Source organism: Triturus cristatus, chromosome 6 (genome assembly GCF_964204655.1).
Source record: "Triturus cristatus chromosome 6, aTriCri1.1, whole genome shotgun sequence".
Taxonomy (NCBI): Eukaryota; Metazoa; Chordata; class Amphibia; order Caudata; family Salamandridae; genus Triturus; species Triturus cristatus.
Window position 1 is genome coordinate 1010051294 of NC_140589.1, and position 16935 is coordinate 1010068228.

The 16935-nt window shown below is 43.6% G+C and overlaps 1 protein-coding gene across 1 annotated transcript in view; it reads right to left on the reverse strand.

The window, feature by feature from the left end:
* Positions 1–16935, reverse strand: part of CCDC170 (coiled-coil domain containing 170) — a 244970-nt gene that overhangs the window by 155733 nt on the left and 72302 nt on the right. Inside the window, exons 6-7 of the mRNA XM_085611791.1 lie at positions 14269–14413; positions 4650–4835 (exon numbers count right to left, since the gene is read on the reverse strand). Of these exons, the coding sequence (XP_085467917.1) occupies positions 4650–4835; positions 14269–14413 (331 nt within the window). The remainder of the gene's footprint in view (positions 1–4649; positions 4836–14268; positions 14414–16935) is intronic.

Sequence of the window (16935 nt, forward strand, 5' to 3'; positions counted from 1 at the left end):
GGACTGACGCATTTTTTCGGATGAGGAAGAAGACGTTCCGTGATGATGTTGCTTGCGTGGTAAAGACGGACGTGAAAGCAATACGTGTTGTGAAGACGTTTACGAGGTAAGTGTACCGTTGTAAACGTAACGCATAGAAAAGCCTTCGTGGTAAAGGCTGTTTCCCCAGGTAAGTATGTATAGATTTCCTATACCTAACTCCACATCCAAGTGACTTGATGATATATGTATCTTTCTACGGTAAGTGGATAAGGAGTTAAGAATAGTTAATCTATACCTGTTTCTCTGCACTTACCTCCTCTATATTTTAGTTTGGGTCACAATATGCTGGCCACTCGATATTCCTTCTGCAATATACCAGACTACAACCATTTACATGTAAGGCTATGTCTGACATGCTAAGCTTATATAGCCATTATGTATGAAGTAATAAAACAGGAGGTAAGAGTGGACGAAGTAGTTGCAGGGCTTAACTGTGAAGGAAGAAATAGTAGTGAAATATACCCTGAGGAATCGGATGTTGTGGGGAAAGAAGGAGCATTTTAGGTCCAGGAGTCACTATTCACTGCCTTCCCTATTTGAATTTCTTCTCCCGCCCTGGTTTCTTATGTGCTTCCCTAGGAAACCTTACACCCACTCAGTCACTGACTGATGACCCCAGAAAGCAAAGATGAGGAACAACTAGAGGAACAAGAATTAAATGAGTGGAATTCTAATAAAAATTAGAAATGTTGTCGGTAAATAAAAATGCAACATTGAGCCTTTGTGGAAATATAGGATTCAAGTAATAAGCATTATGGGACCTACTTCAGGAATAATTGGGCAGGATTCTGATCATTATGAGACACGGTTATGAGCGTTACAGTGCAAACAATACTTTTGTGACTTGGCTTTTTTGTTGGCAGCTTGTAAGATCGGTTCAGTGTGTGAGTGAGTATGAAGATTTGCATAGTGTGAACAGTGTGGTTAGTGGAATCTTAGCACAATGCATTTGCTGCTAGTGAAACAAAGGACTACTTTGAAGAGCCATTGTAATCGGTGAAAAGATGTTGTTAGGCAGAGTTGGAGAGGATGATGATTCTTCTGGTGGATTGCTCGGCAGAAGAAGCATTTTCTTCCACAAGTGATACAGTGGATGGCAGTGACCTGGAGAACATGAGCGGCTCTCTACCGTAATTCCGGGCCACCAGCATAGGGGCTGACCACTGGACATGGTTGGGCACAAACAGGTGCTGTCGGGTTTGTCTTTGGCATGCTCTCAGTGCTAGCAGGGCAAGGGCTCTGCGGCCACCATTTAATTGGACACAGAGGCAGGCAGAGCCTTGCCAACAGAAGTAAACAAACTCCTGACTCTGGCCCCAACCAGGCGGTAGTCACTTGAAAAACAAGCAAAATGAAACAATACTATAAAAAGAAAGAAAGCTAAAATAAAAAACTGCAACAGAATACAATTGAGGCCAGGCAACCTCAGCACAATTACAAAGAAACAGCCGGGGCCCATGCAGGTAAGAGCGGTGTGGCTGGGGGAAGGGGGGATTAAGGGCCATATTATCAAGGAACAGCGATAACATTGTCGCCGCATTAGTGTCAGGAAACTGCCGCTAAAGCAGCGATAATGGGCTTGATAATATGCCCTTGAGAATTCCCAAAGAAGCCCAGGTTCTGGTGGGAACCTGAGCCTCTATGGGAATTCTCAAGGGCATATTATCAAGCCCAATATCGCTGCTTTAGCGGCAGTTTCCTGCCGCTAAAGCAGCGATGATGTTATTGCCGTTCCTTGATAATATGGCCCTAAGTATTTATATAACTTTCCCTCGTCATCGTCTGTCTAAATCCCTCCCACCCGGCTCCACTGCCCCACGTTCTTACCTGCACGGGCTGCGGCTGCAAAGAAAAGAAAACAGAAAGCTAAAAGAAAATGAGCTAAAATAAGGAAAAGGTGTGGAGGGGCCAGGCAACCCCACGCCTTTGCCAGAGGGCTTAGGCTTATAAGCAACAAGGAAAAAAAGATGGCTCTCAGTTTCGCAGGTACTAGTGGCATTTCTAGGGCTACATTCACATGAGGGTTGGTAGATAATAATATTGTTTTATAATGCAGTTAGTAAGTTATTTCTTTTGTTAGCTAAAAAAGAAGAGGGACACTGAGTACTATATTACAGATGCTATGCATACGAGAGGAGTAATATTGTATGCCAGATGCAGGGATAAAAGGTCCTGCCACAGTAACCCTCTACCTCTCTGTTCCTCATATCATGGGCTCCGGCATACCTGGTATGTTTCCTAACTTCTCAGAAGACATATTTAACTAGTTCCCTGAAGTGTGTTGAACATGATTTTGGAACATGTAATCTTCTTAGGATAATATTCAATTCTGCTGGACCTCCTTTTAACATGGATGACTCCTTTTTTTCCGTGTCCATGGCATGAAATGACTTACAGTTGACTGAAGCTGATTTATAGCCATGGGTTATAGGCATTTTTGAGGGCTGTAATTTGCATAAAGGGAAATTATGAGAAATTCCTGAAAAATGAAGTGAAATTACATAAAATCTTGATTCGAAGTTTTTGCGCTGTATTTTACCTAGATATGCGCCCTTGCGCCCATTTTCAATGTGAGGGCACATTTTGTGCTACAAAAAGTGCAAAATTGAACAACAGATGCTCTGGTTCCCTTCATTCACATTGTTCCATGCTCCTGCTATGGGTGTTTACCCAGAACGACATCTCAATACATGACTTGTCATAATGTAATAATCTCGGCCATTTTGCATAAACAGCGCAATGCCAAATGACAGAAATTATGTGAGATTACGCCGTTGGTGTTTAAATTTCATTTGGGTCTACTGTTTAACTCCACCCCGATTTAGGGAAGCTGTCTACTGAGTCTTCCTGCTAAAGCAATGTAGTCTCTCATTTTGGGAATGCCTCACTGTTCCCCAAGTGCAGATGTAGGTTTCCCAGTATGCCTGTGTGTACCTGAGGTGTTTGTTTTGGTTTGGCTCTGGCTGAGGCTCCCCGTGTATCTGTGTATCTCCAGGGCTGTGAGGCTTGCTAGGAACTGTCCTCCCTTTCTCTGGCATGCATAATGATCCATCACTCTGGAAGTTGGCAATCTTCCTGACTCTTGGTACAGACTTCTAAAAGCTCAGCTACTTTGTATCCTGTGGTAAATACCTGCTGTCTGTATTGAGGAGCCTGCCAAGACAGCCATGCTGCTTCCACCGCCCAAATGATTCAAGAAGCTGCACATAGAGAATGAGACCGAAGTTCTCCATCTCTCTCAACTTCCAAGAAAAAATCCATTTTGTTATGACGGAGACCTTAAGGGGCGAAAGAAGAGCTCAAGAGACTTACCAGCAAACCGTTACTTCTACAGATGCATTTGTCCTTCCCTGTTAATGTAAGCTGACCTTCCCCTTTGCCTATGTGGCCCCTTCATCTTTACGGTCCTCGGTTTCTTTGCCGAGCAGCACTGCTGTCAGCTGAGAATGATGTTTACCTCACCAAGAGTCCTGATAGAGACACAAGGCCGCTGTTGTTGTGAGCCCATCCAGAATGCCCAGACGTGGATCCCAGGCTCACTGTGTCACTGGATTCAAGCTAGCCTAACTGATATGGGGCGATGCCCCAAAACCGGTCCCAGGATGCTTGTTTCCGATCCAGGGAGGACCTGCCTTGGCAGTTCGGGCTGGACTGTTCCCATGAGGAACAGGGTCAAGGCTGATTTGCATATGGCTGGGTCTAAACTGGGTTGGCATGGTGAGCAAAAGAACAATGGATTTAACCCAGATCTCTTGACTGCGGGTGAATGTTTGGTTTGCTCTGCATTCCATCCATCATCTGTGTGTCTTTTGCATTCTGCCTTCAGAATCATGCCCATGTGTGGCCTAAGGATACACCAAGACACACCAGACCTGAGCCTTTAGGAAAGCCTGAACAGTTTACAAAGGCTACTTTCTGTTTACCCCAGTTATCTTTCTTGTTCCGGGGGAGCACGCCCTTTGCTGTGGCTGGAATAAGGAAGTATGCTTCTGGATCACAGAAACCATACATCTGGGATAGTTACCACATCTTGCTTCCAACTTGTAAATTTCCAGAGGAGCCAGAGTCTCCAGAACTAAGGCTACTGACTAGTGTAGCACTTGGAACTCAGGATTGCATTTTCCTGGAGTGAATGGATGTCTCTTTAAGTGCATAGGTTATGAATTGTAGTTTCATATTCAGCCTTTTGCATTAAATGGGATTGGTTTAGAGGTGATTTAGTGGTTCTTTCAAGTAATGTGTTAAGCTTGTTTTGTCACTCAGCACATTCGCCTTGGCACGGACAGCACTTTTGAAAGATGTAAAATAAAACAAAATAATGAAGAGGTGCGGATTGTTCACCTTGAAATTCCCGGAGTAGGTCAAAACATCGTGATTTCCTTATGAAGCTAAATGTTCTTAATGGGTGCAATATGCTTTTACATTTGTGACCTGTTTTTTAGTTAAAATTACCTAAGGCATAAAATACATAAAATAAGCATATAAGTAGACACGAATGGATGTGGGTTTCATAATAGTAATATCTATTTTTATATAGCACCTCAACAAAAACAGCATAGTACGTTTATTTTGTAATCGTGTATATCATTGTAAAAAAAAAAGTATACCTTACGGAGAATGTCAATTTCTTGGGTGCTTGATGCAGACTTCTTTTGCTCTCTGTTAACTTCTGAAACTAATCTCATTATTGTCTCTCGGCTAGCTTTTGACTCAGTTTCATGGACATTGATGCTTTCTTCAAGAGTGAAAATTCGGCCTTTGAGGACTGCATTTTCCTTGTGCTGCTCACTCACCTAGTATGAACAAAGCAAATATTTCAAGCATTTACAAAACGATTGGTTCTATCTTTTTCTGAGAGAAGGTGTTTAGTCTCTGACGTGTGTGTGGATAGGCAAGTTGATAGATGTGAGAATGTTTCAAATAATGAGTGGTTGAGTGATTGCATGGATTGGTGACTGAGTGACCGAAACAAATTGAATTATACTTTATTGCATTAGTTTACTTAACAACGTTGTACAATAATACAGTATAACTAGTTCCTCCCCAATAAACCTAAAATATTAGTATAAAACAGATTTCTCAATAAAGTGTATAGTACGTTGGAAAAAACTTAAAAAATAGAACTAAGCAGGTGTAGCATTTGAACATTTATGACATCTTTTGAATTATGTTCTGTGGGTTTTAGGAATTTAATTCTACAACCAATGCATTTATCTGGCAGACCTTTGACACTTAATGTCCTTGTGTCTTTAATAGTTCTTATTCCATTAGGAATAAAAATTGGTTTGAGGTACTTCTTCTGCAGTTTAACTAATTTAGAACATGTGCAAAGCATATGCTCAATTGTCTCCTCATATTGATCACATATCTTTATAAGCATCTCAAAGCCCATCTAATTTAACCTGCTTCATAGGAAATGCTTTTAAATTCAGCTGCTCCTGTTTCAGTAAAATGGCCTTCAGGGGTGTCTGAACTTTGTCTTGAACACAGAATGTTATTACTCCAGTAATTCATTTTAACTCTAGGGTGAAGCTGCAGCAGAAAACTGAGGATTCAACGGAAAGGCTGCTGCTGGTTTTTGAAGCACATCTTTCACTGAAAATGTCAGACTTATTTTTTATATGGATGAAGAAGATTTTTGTGAATTTATAGAATTATGTTCTCATTTTAGCTTCCTAGAGCACTAAGCATACATTTTATGCCAAATTAAACCTCTAATTGTGTTCACTTACAGTACTGTGTTCCACATCAGATTATTTATCCAAACTTTATTAAAATGTTGGCTTCTGCAGCACTTTTCATAATTATCATGAGATGAAAATCATGAGAGAAGACTATTTTCTCTAAAAAATGGCTCAAATTCTAGAGGTTCAGTATTTTACACAAGTAAGAATCACCTAAGAACTTACCACAGCTCTTAAAATTAGAACTGCACCAGCAACAAACAATTTATATTGTGACTAAAACTGGTTATTGCCCTTTCCATATGCTCCGTTTTGTAACCCTCTAAACCAGGAATTCACTACAATGAATTTCAATGCTGCCAAAATGGTGGAACATTTAGACAGTTGAGAGTCTCAGGGGTAGAGGACAGTGGGCCATGTGCCACTGCCTGCCTCCACCACCCCTGACGTCTCCTCAACAAAATGGAATATGCTACTTACCAGTATGCATCTGTTCTTGGCATGTAGAGCTGCAGATCTACACACTGTGCATAGATCACCATCTGGTGTTGGGCCCGGATGTTTGCACTTGTTTTTGTCTTGGAAAGTCTTCGGAAGTCACGAGGTATGTGACTCCTGCTTTGGATCATAGTGCGCATGGGCATCATCTCCATCCTCAGATTGTTTTTCCGCCAGCAGGGAAATGATGGAGTTTAGTAAGAAACAGGAAAGATGCCCATGTATGCTGTATCTAAGAAAGATAATACTGGAATAGATAAAGATAGCCGGGGAGGCGGGTGGGCGTGTGTAGATCTGCAGCTCTACATGCCAAGAACAGATGCATACTGGTAAGTAGCATATTACGTTCGAGGCATATGAGCTGCAGATTACACACTGTGCATAGATTGTATAGCAGTATCCCGCCAGTATCTGTTGCAGTAGTTTGAAATAGTGTTTTGAGTACAGCCTGGCCCACACTAGCTTGTTGTTTAGTTTGCACATCGACACAATAGTTTTTAGTGAATGTGTGCGGTGTAGACCATGTAGCTGCTCTGCAGATATCACCTAAGGGAATGTTCCCTAAAAATGCCATTGAAGCCCCTATCTTTCGTGTAGAGTGGGCTTTAGGAGGAACAGATAATGTACGTTTTGCTTTGTGGTAACAAATCTGTATGCATTTGACAATCCACCTAGCTATCCCAGATTTTGATATGGGGTTGACCTTGTGTGGTGGTGAGAAAGACACGAACAGTTATTTGGTCTTACGAAAAGGTTGTGTTCTCTCTATGTAGTACAGTAGTGCTCTTTTGACATCTAAGGTGTGAAGAGCTCTTTCTGCGACTGTTTGTGGCTGCAAGAAGAATATGGGCAGTTCCACAGATTGATTGAGGTGGAAGGGAGAAATGACTTTAGGGAGGAATGTAGGATTAGTTCGGAGAACAACCTTATTAAGATGCATCTGCAGAAAGGGTTCTTGAATGGTTAGTGCTTGCAGTTCACTAATTCTTCGTAGAGAAGTAATGGCTACTAGAAAAGCAGTTTTCCATGTTAAGAATTGTAGCTCACATTTATGTAGAGGTTCAAATGGAGGCCCCATAAGTCTTGTGAGAACGATGTTTAAATTCCACACAGGCGAAGGTGGTACTCTGGGGGGAATAATTCTCTTGAGTCCCTCCATAAAGGTCTTTATGGCAGGTACTCTGAAAAGTGAGAGATGTTGTCTATTTTGTAGATATGCTGCTATGGCAGCAAGATGCAGTCTGATAGACGTGTAGGCTAGGTTGCATATTTGGAGGTGTAGTAAGTAGCCTATGATGTGTTGGATAGAAACATCTACGGGATCAGTGTTGTTGTTATGGCAGTATATTACAAATCTTTCCCACTTGGCTGCATAGCATGCTCTAGTGGTAGGCCGTCTAGCTCCTTTGATGACGTTCATACAGTCAGGAGGAAGGTTAAGTTAACCGAATTCTAGGACTTCAGGAGCCAGATCGCTAGGTTGAGCTGAGCTGGGTTTGGGTGTTGGATCTCTCCATGGTTCTGGGTTAAGAGGCGTGGAGAGAGGTGTAATTTTTGGTGCGGAACTACGGAGAGGTACAGCAGTGTGGTGTCACATGGTTGTCTGGCCCAAGTCGGAGCAACTAGGTTGAACGTTAAGGAGTGTTGCTGTAGTTTGCGCACCCCTAGTGGAATGAGTGGGAGAGGTGGAAAAGCGTACGCAAATCTGCCTGACCAGTTCATCAATATCGCATTGCCTTTGGACGATGGGTGAGGATACCTGCCGGCGAAGTTTCTGCATTTGGCGTTTTCTTGGGTGGCAAAGAGGTTTATCTGTGGTTGCCCCCACATCTGAAAAAACGGTTGTAGAACTTGTGGATCAAGTTCCCACTTGTGGATTTGTTGTGTTTGACGACTCAACAGATCGGCTATTGTGTTTTGGACTCCTGGGACATATTGGGCTAGCAGAAAAATGTTCTGAGGTATAGCCCACATCCATATGCTCTGTGCGAGCTGAGAGAGCTGCAGAGAGTGTGTTCCGCCTTGGTTTTGGATATAATACATGGCTGTCATGTTGTCAGTGCGGACTAAGATAGTCTTGCCTGATATTTGTTTTTGAAATGCTTTTAAGGCTAGGAATATGGCTAGTAACTCCAGGTGGTTGATGTGGAGTAACTTTTTTGAGGTGTCCACCTGCCCTGCATGGTGTGATGTAGTAGGTGAGCTCCCCAGCCGGAGAGCGATGCGTCCGCTGTCATTACTATTTGAGGAACTGGCTCGGGGAACAGTCGCCCTTTGGAAAGGTTCTTGGTGTTCCACCATTGCAGAGAATGCGATGGGTACCACCGTCTACCAACACCAGATCTGTTAGCTGACCTTGAGCCTGGTTCCATTGGCGTGCTAAGCACTCTTGGAGAGGACGCATCTGGAGTCTTGCATGAGGCACTATGAATATGCAAGAGGCCATCATCCCTATGAGTTGCATGAACACTTGAGCTGGAAGAGAGTGTAGTGGTTGGAATCTGGTGAGAAGAACTTGCATGCTCGCTATCCTGGCGGGACTAGGATAGGCGAGCGCTCTTGAGGTGTCTACTGTGGCACCGAGGTATTGTTGTGTGTGGGACGGTTGCAGCTGGGACTTGGCGTGATTTATTTTGAACCCCAGGTCGTGAAGTTGTTGAATAGTGGCGTGAGTGTGTTGTACACACTGCTTGTATGAGCTGGCTTTTATGAGCCAGTCGTCCAGATATGGGAAGACATGGATGTGTTGTCTTCTTAGGTGTGCTGCCACCACTGCTAGGCACTTGGTAAACACTCTTGGTGCTGTGGTGACTCCAAATGGGAGTACTTTGAATTGATAGTGCTGACCGTTTACTACGAATCTGAGATATTTCCTGTGAGCGCTGTGAATGGGAATATGGAAATAGGCGTCCTTGAGGTCTAGAGTAGCAAGGAAGTCACCCTGGGAAAGCAGAGGGAGGATCTGCTGAAGTGTGACCATGTGGAAGTGGTCTGAGTGTATGCATAGGTTTAGGGGTCTGAGGTCTAAAATAGGCCTTAGAGATCCGTCCTTTTATGGTATGAGAAAATAGAGGGAGTAAACTCCCTTGTTTCGTTGGTGCAGGGGAACTAGTTCTATTGCACCTTTTTGTAGGAGGGAGATTACCTCCTGCTTTAATAGGAACAGATGTTCTTGTGATATTGGATGGTGTTGGGTGGTATGGTTGGGGAGGTAGATGTTAGTTCAAGACAGTAGCCTGATTGAATTATTTGGTGGACCCACCTGTCTGAAGTGATGTTTGACCAGGCAGGGAGAAAATAGTGGAGTCTTCCCTGACTGGATTGGAATGGTCGGGGGGAAGTGGAGGGAAGTCATGGGGTGGGGGTGGAGATGTTGTTTTTGCCTCTGCCTTTGCTGTTGTTACCCCTGTAACCACCCCTTTGGTAACCTCTAGTAAAGGTGGATTGGGCGGGAGCTTTGTAAGAGGTGGAGGGGCTATCAGAGGAGTAGCCTCGATGGGTGCTTCTGAAGGATGAGCGATGAAAGGACCGTCTGCAAGCTTGCGATTGCAAGGCTCCCATAGATTTGGCGGTGTCTTCATTGGGGCCAAATAGGTGTTGCTCATCAAAAGGCTGATTGAGTATAGAACTCTGGACCTCGGGTTTAAAACTTGATATGCGTAACCAGACTTGCCTGCGCAAAAGGACACTGGTTTTTATTGCCCTTGAGGCAGTATCTGCTACATCTAGGGCACACCGGATGGAGGTGTTAGTGATGGTTTTACCCTCCTGGATGAGTTCACTGGCCCTATTTTTATATTTGTCAGGGAGGTGCTGCATTATGGACTCAAGCTCATCATAATGTGCCCTGTCATATCTGGCTAGCAGCGCTTGGGTATTAGCAATGCGCCAAATGTTAGCTGCCTGTGATGCTGTGTGTTTGCCAGAGGCGTCTAGGAGTTCTGATTCCTTGTCTGGTGGTGGTGCGTCACCTGATGTTTGGGAATTTGCTCTCATCCTTGCATTAGACACCACTAGGGAGTCTAGTGGTGCGGGGCCCTTAATGTATACTGGGTCAGCAGGAGCAGCTTTATACTGCTTTTCTATTCTCAACTTGATGACTCGAGCTCTAACTGGGTCCTTAAAGATCTCTGGTGCGTGCTTAATGACCCCTTTAAGCATGGGCAGTGTTGAGGTGGACCTTTGTGTAGTATCGAAGGTGTCCATAAGAAAATCCTCCTCTACTGGGTCTGTATGCAGGGCAACCCCGTTGTATTGGGCAGCTCTGTGAAGGAGCTGGTTGAATCCGATATTGTCCTCTGGAGGGGACGGCCTGGAGGGATAAATATCATCCTGTGGGGTGTAAGGGACATCTGGGACACTGTAATCATCCCAGGGGTCAGGGGAGCCAGTAGGTGTAGGGTCCCCAAGGGGTTGTTCGTCCGCACCTCCCCCTGCATCATCTGAGGTGTTGTTGTGATCATCATCATCTATTGGGGTAGGTGATGGTGTGGGAGAGCGGTGTGGTGGGGGAGGAGGAGGAGGAGGAGGAGGAGGAAGAAGAAGAGGAGATGGGCTCCTTAATGGAGAGGTAGCAAAGTATCTCTTCTTTAGTGGTGGTGCGGGCGCAGGCGTTTCCAGGGGTCTTTTCTTGATGCTAAGCATTAAATGACCAGTCTTAGGATCCTTCATTAGAGTCTTTTGGGTAGGATCTGGACGAAACAGTTCACCTGTGGGAGACAGATTCTTTGAAGTCGAGGGTTTCGGTGGCGTACGTTTTTTCGGCGTCGACTCAGTAGCGGTTCTAGACTTGGAACCGTGTAGTTTTGAAGTGTCTTTATCAGTTGAAACCGGTTGCTGTTTTTTCGGTTCCGAGGTCTTTGGCTTGGAAGAATCGTAGCCTTTTGGTGGGCGTTTTTTAGTAGGATCCGAGGGTGTTGTCGGTGCCGAGGAACTGGTGCTAGCCTTCAACGCCGAGTGCTTTGATGTGGAAGCAGTGGTCGGCGTGGATGAGGAACGAGGACGCCTTCTTCTTCGGTACCTGAGTTTGTTTTTCGGTACCGAGGGTAGGCTGACTCGAGCCCGAGTCGCCTAAAGGCTTAATAGGCTTCTTTACCGGGCCCGAAGGTGGGGCATGGGAAGCATTGTCTCGGTGTGCACCTGGGCCCGAAGGTGGAGGTGGTACCGAAGCCTTTTTTGACAGTGTCGAGGGGGGTGTGGGTCGGGGTCGACTTCTATACTCATGGCGCTTTGAGCTGGAGTGATGTCTTCGACGTCGGAATCATCTGCTTCGGAGGCGCTGATGATGACTTCTTCGACCCGACCCTGATCCGGAACATCGACGCCCTCTTGAAAGATGTCGACGGGGATCGAAGATGACGAGCTTGTCAGTCCCGTATGGTCTTTTTGGAGTGGAAGGAGGCGCAAGCTGGACAGTCTCTGGCCTCGTGCTCCGGTGAGAGGCAGAGGTTGCACACCTCATGTAGGTCGGTGTGGGGAAACTTCGACCCACATCGAGGACACTTTTTGAATGGCATCCTTTCCATGAGCCAGAGATGAGACCCAGGTAGGCCCAAAGGCCTTCGTCGACGACCGGAATGGAAGACTTCGAAGATGAAGGTTTGCGTGTGATTGGAAAACGCGATCGAAACAATACCGTCGAGAAGGGAAGGATTGCACATCGAAAGAGAAAACCGGTGTTGAGTGCAGTTTGTGAGCTTCAAAAATGTGCCTCCAGCAAGGTGTTGCATGTATGAATTAAGTGTTCTACAGAGTGTGAGAATAGTCATGGTTGTGCATACCCATCATTTTAGGGCTAGTCGGTATACTACGTGAGAACGTAATAGAGTGCTTTACATAGATATAGGTGAAGTCCACTATAGCATATGCTATTTAGAGACACTCGAAACCCGCAAGGCTCAACCCTTGGAGGCACTGATAATTTTACAGACTAAATAGGACCAATGAATCCTTCAATTGTAATGTAGTTTGCAACTTGTTACCAGCTAATACATGGTCATATAGTAGTGTCACTGTAATAGTTCTGTTTGTGGGATAATTTTTTCGGTAAAAGTGATCTTTTCCAGTCCTGGTTAAAACACACAAGGCCTGATTCACAATGAGAACTGTAAACCTGCAGTGGTAGGAGTATTAATTCTCTATGATGCATATTTATCATCTGTCCATATTCACCAAACTCTCTTGCATTATGCCAGGAAAGCTGAGCCTAGTTCAGATTTCCAGATGCATTATTGAGGGCAGCAATTGATAAAAACTGCCATTGCACCAATGAGTAAATGTACAATTGTGCACTGTGGAAAGTCAGCCCGGCATGCAAATACACCTATTTTTTTGCTCTTATTTTTCCATAGAAACAGGAGCGGCTCATATTGGGGAGGTGGGGAGGGGACGAGGAGGGGGCACGGACGGGCTGGACAATGAAGATCAAATAAACATTTACAAAAGAGCCAGGGGTGTGGGGGACAACTGCAGACAAAAAATACAAAAAAATAAACTTACCTGCTTCCACATCGCGTTGTGCTCTTCCACTCTTCGCCACTGCAGGCAGGCACAGGCTCCCAGCTTGCCCTGCGGCCAATCCTGAAGCTGCACTCACATGAGCGGTACAAAAGGAGGTGGTGATGGACGGAGCATCAGAACCAATCAAACACTCACACCCAGTCAACAGATCTGGGTTTGATCCATCACCGTTCTTTAGCCCACTCTGCCACCCCAGTTCAGACATGGCCATATGCAAATCAGTCTGACCCTGTGCCTCATGGGAACAGAACAGACCGAACTGCCAAGCCATGCCTTCCCTAGACCGGAAACAAGCTTCCTAGGACCGGTTTCTGGCATTTCAGCCGTCTTCAGCCAGGCTTGCTTGAATCCAGTGGCAAAGTGAGCAAGGGACTCACGTCTGAGCATACCCTGCCAACTTATGGCGAACAAAGCGGTACAAAAGGAGGTGGTGATGGACGGAGCATCAGAACCAATCAAACACTCACACCCAGTCAACAGATCTGGGTTTGATCCATCACCGTTCTTTAGCCCACTCTGCCACCCCAGTTCAGACAAGGCCATATGCAAATCAGTCTGACCCTGTGCCTCATGGGAACAGTCCAGCCCGAACTGCCAAGCCAGGCCTTCCCTAGACCGGAAACAAGCTCACATGAGAGCAGCTTCAGGATTGGCCTGAGCACTGATAATGTGTGCTCCAGGACAGACTGGGAGTCTGGGCCTGCTCTCTCAGCCCCCAGCAATGTTGCTGGGGTTGGAGAGGGGTCACTGCACATGTGTTTTTTGTCCAGCCTGAGACAACCAGCCAAAAAGCACAGTGTAGGTAACACCCCTTACTCCCCCTCCAACCTATCATATCCCTGGCCTGCCCCAAACCCCGGCACAAGCAAAATAAAATGATAAAAAAGCAGTTTTTAAACCCGTTTCATTATCGTTTTATTTTTATATTTTATAAACTGCTGGCATTTGGGGGCAACGCTCCTCCACCATAGCGGAGGAGCTGCTGCTGCATAGCAAAACATTTCTACCCTTGAAGCAAACCCTTCCCTGGCACCCCAAGTGTGGGAGTGATCCATTTGTCTTTCAAACCTGAAGGGGAGTAACTACATTTTGTGCTGTAGTAAAACTTCAACCTTGTTTAAGGTGGGAATGAGTTTGACAGGAGGTTGCAGCCGTTCACAAACTTATAAGGCAAATCATGGCCTGTTCCACTCACGTCCCACCTATTACTACTGCATAACAGCATGCACTTGTGATGAGAGAATTACGTTATAGTAAAACCTATATACTCCTTGAAGGTATCCTTTTATGAACTGTGATCAGGCATAAATGGAGCCATTTCTAGGTACAAAGGCAGGTTTATAGCAGTAAATGGCTTTGTGGCTCGGGCCCACAGTGTGTAAGAGAGGCATATCTTTTCATGGTGGCCCCGAATTGTTCACTGCTGCTGGAAGTACAAATTGGATCTTATGGGCAAAATAGAATAGCAAAAAACATTGTTGCATTTAATGAGAGGACAGCAAATGAAAAAAGGTGGTTCCTGCACCTTTGAAATAAGAAGATCCTGGGGTTGCTCTCTGCCCCTGATATCCGTCTCCAGGCAGCCAGAAAGGTGTGTTAGAAACTCTTCAAAATTCCGGCTGCTCCTAGAAGCATGATGCTTGCTCTCCTCCCACTGAGTGTAATATTTCCTAACCAGAAAAACATCAGAGAACACGATTATGGTCATGATAAGAGAGCAAAACACAATATCAAAATTTACTAAAATCACAAAATAGTGGAGCGGGGTAATTTTACCTCCACCTTTAAACACAACAGAAACTTTGTTTTTACATGAACCCTGTGTGCCTAACTTTTTTTGAATGATTGACTTCGAATGTACTCCTAAATTGTATTCACTTTCAAAAACTAGACACTCAGGAACGTGTGCCCATTAATGTTTAGCCTAATCATGAAAACATTTAGTCCTCATTTATATTTATACTTACGTTTCAAGTCTTATTGCATTTATTTGAAGAATATTGCATATGAAACCATGAACACATTATTAATTTTACAGTTGTTTTGAAGCTATACATGCATCTATTGTCGTGCATTTGAAGTGCACATTGAAAATGCTTAACTAAAGTTAGATTGATTATGTCTTTATTTCTTGACATAAAAACTTATGTTTCCTTGCTCTGCATGTTCTTTTCCTTTGCAGGAGCGTTTTTGTGATTTCATAGCTAGAGAAAGGAGTATTGGGTATTAGAGATAGTGAGGTCTTAGAAGAGAAATCCTGATGAGAACGGGGCAATTTAATGAGCAGAATAAACCTTCTTTTCATCATGTATCAGGAAAGAGGGAGCCCATGGTTAACTTGGTCATTCAAGCTCTGTGAGATAGGAAAATCAATGGATGTTGCAGATGCACACTGTGAGAAAGAGAAGAAATTGTGCGTTGGTGACTTGTTAAGAAATATGTATACTCCTGGAACTTTCTGGTCTTAATTAGTGTGCACAAGGTTAGATGTGCACGGCAGATCCCTTTTGACTTTGTGAGGTACAGATCTCTCAGCTTCCATCTGCCTTTGTAAATGTGTAGCTTTAGGCTAAACACGGATTTCCCTTTCCAGAAGACTTGTACTGGAGTCTTCACGATGCTGCCACCTTTCTTCCTTTATTCCCGAATCCTTTGAGACCCTCCATTTTAAATAATTCTCATTCTAGCTCAGTGCCTGGATTAAATGACTCTTAATTCTTGACATCTGTTTTCTTCTGCTGTTCTATGCTTTATGCTATTGAGTCAGAATTTGCTTCCACGCCTTAATTTGCATGTCGTAATTCTTTACGTTTATAACATGTTCCTGAGTTTTGCAGTTTCTGGAATGATTATTAACTTGTAATAAACCCACTTAACTTTAGATCCTGTTTCCTAGTTATTATTGTGTGGCCAAATGAGTTGCACAAAATTTAAATTGTCTATTTGAAGTTTGATTCCCTTTTGCCTCTCAGCCAACCAGAAAGATCCATCAGGTGAGAAATGGTAACTGCTTCTTGCGCGCTCCCTCTGGTGAAACCGTGAAAGACAGGATATGCTCTTACAGAAACTACATGTTGGCAAGAATTGTAAAAGGATTGTAAAAAAAGATAAAATAAAAGTAAAATTAGATGGATTAAAATCACAAACTATTTCTAGGGTGAAAAGGGCTCAGGTAGGCATTTGAAATTTGCTAACATGAGTGAGAATTACCTTGGGGGATACCTTTGGTCATAAAATCAGGTTTACAATCAAATTGCCATTTGGGAATTGGGCCAATTGTACTAGTACTGGTCAAAGTATTAAGCAAAAACATGTGTCATTAGGAAATCGCAGGCTGAAAGACTTCGAACGGAAAGCATGTTTTACAGTTAAAGATGTATCAAATGAAAAAGTCATTGTTAAGTGGCTATAAGCAAATAAATCCTAAAGTTCTGAGGATTTTTCAACGTATGGCTGAGACTTTTTTCGTATTAAGGGTAATTTATGCATTCATAACTTGTTTCCCCTAAGAGAAATCCAAGTCAAACTTGCATTCTTTTACCCCACATGTTAGGGATGGTAAATGGTGATGCTTTCCTCTAGAAAAAACTGAGAAAATAGGCACAATATGACCAAATTTGTGTTTTTCTTTCAAAAAATGGGAAAAAGTGCTGTGCAAGAAAGTGTTATTTTCTAAAAATGCCATCTACAAAAGGTTTGCTGTGCTATGAAGGTCCTCTTCTCGGCTTTTAGAAACAGGGAGATCTATAAAAAAAATAGTTTTTTCACCACAGTTTTTGTAAATTTTCAAAGTGGAGGTCAATATTTCTTACTTTTTCAATTTCTACCAACTTTCAGTTTGTGGGACAAACAGGTCTGAAACCCATGGGTTAAAACCCAAAAAGCTGTACATTTCTGCAATGCAAACAGAGTGCTGGATTCATCAAGGGTTGATTTCCACATCTGTCAGACTCTCACAGCCACAGAGTTATATAGTGTTTGCTGATTTTACAAAAGAAATGTGTCTTGACGTTTTGTAAAGGCCCTTTAAACAAGCTGTAACAATAATGATTTATCACTGTGCTTCAATCATGCATCATTTCATAATGTACAATGTGATGAGTGAATAAAAAATTATATTAAGGAAAGCAACTTTTTAACATTTGCCCAAGAATCTGAAATTAAGAATAGTTATTAGTTGTACCACTGTAAG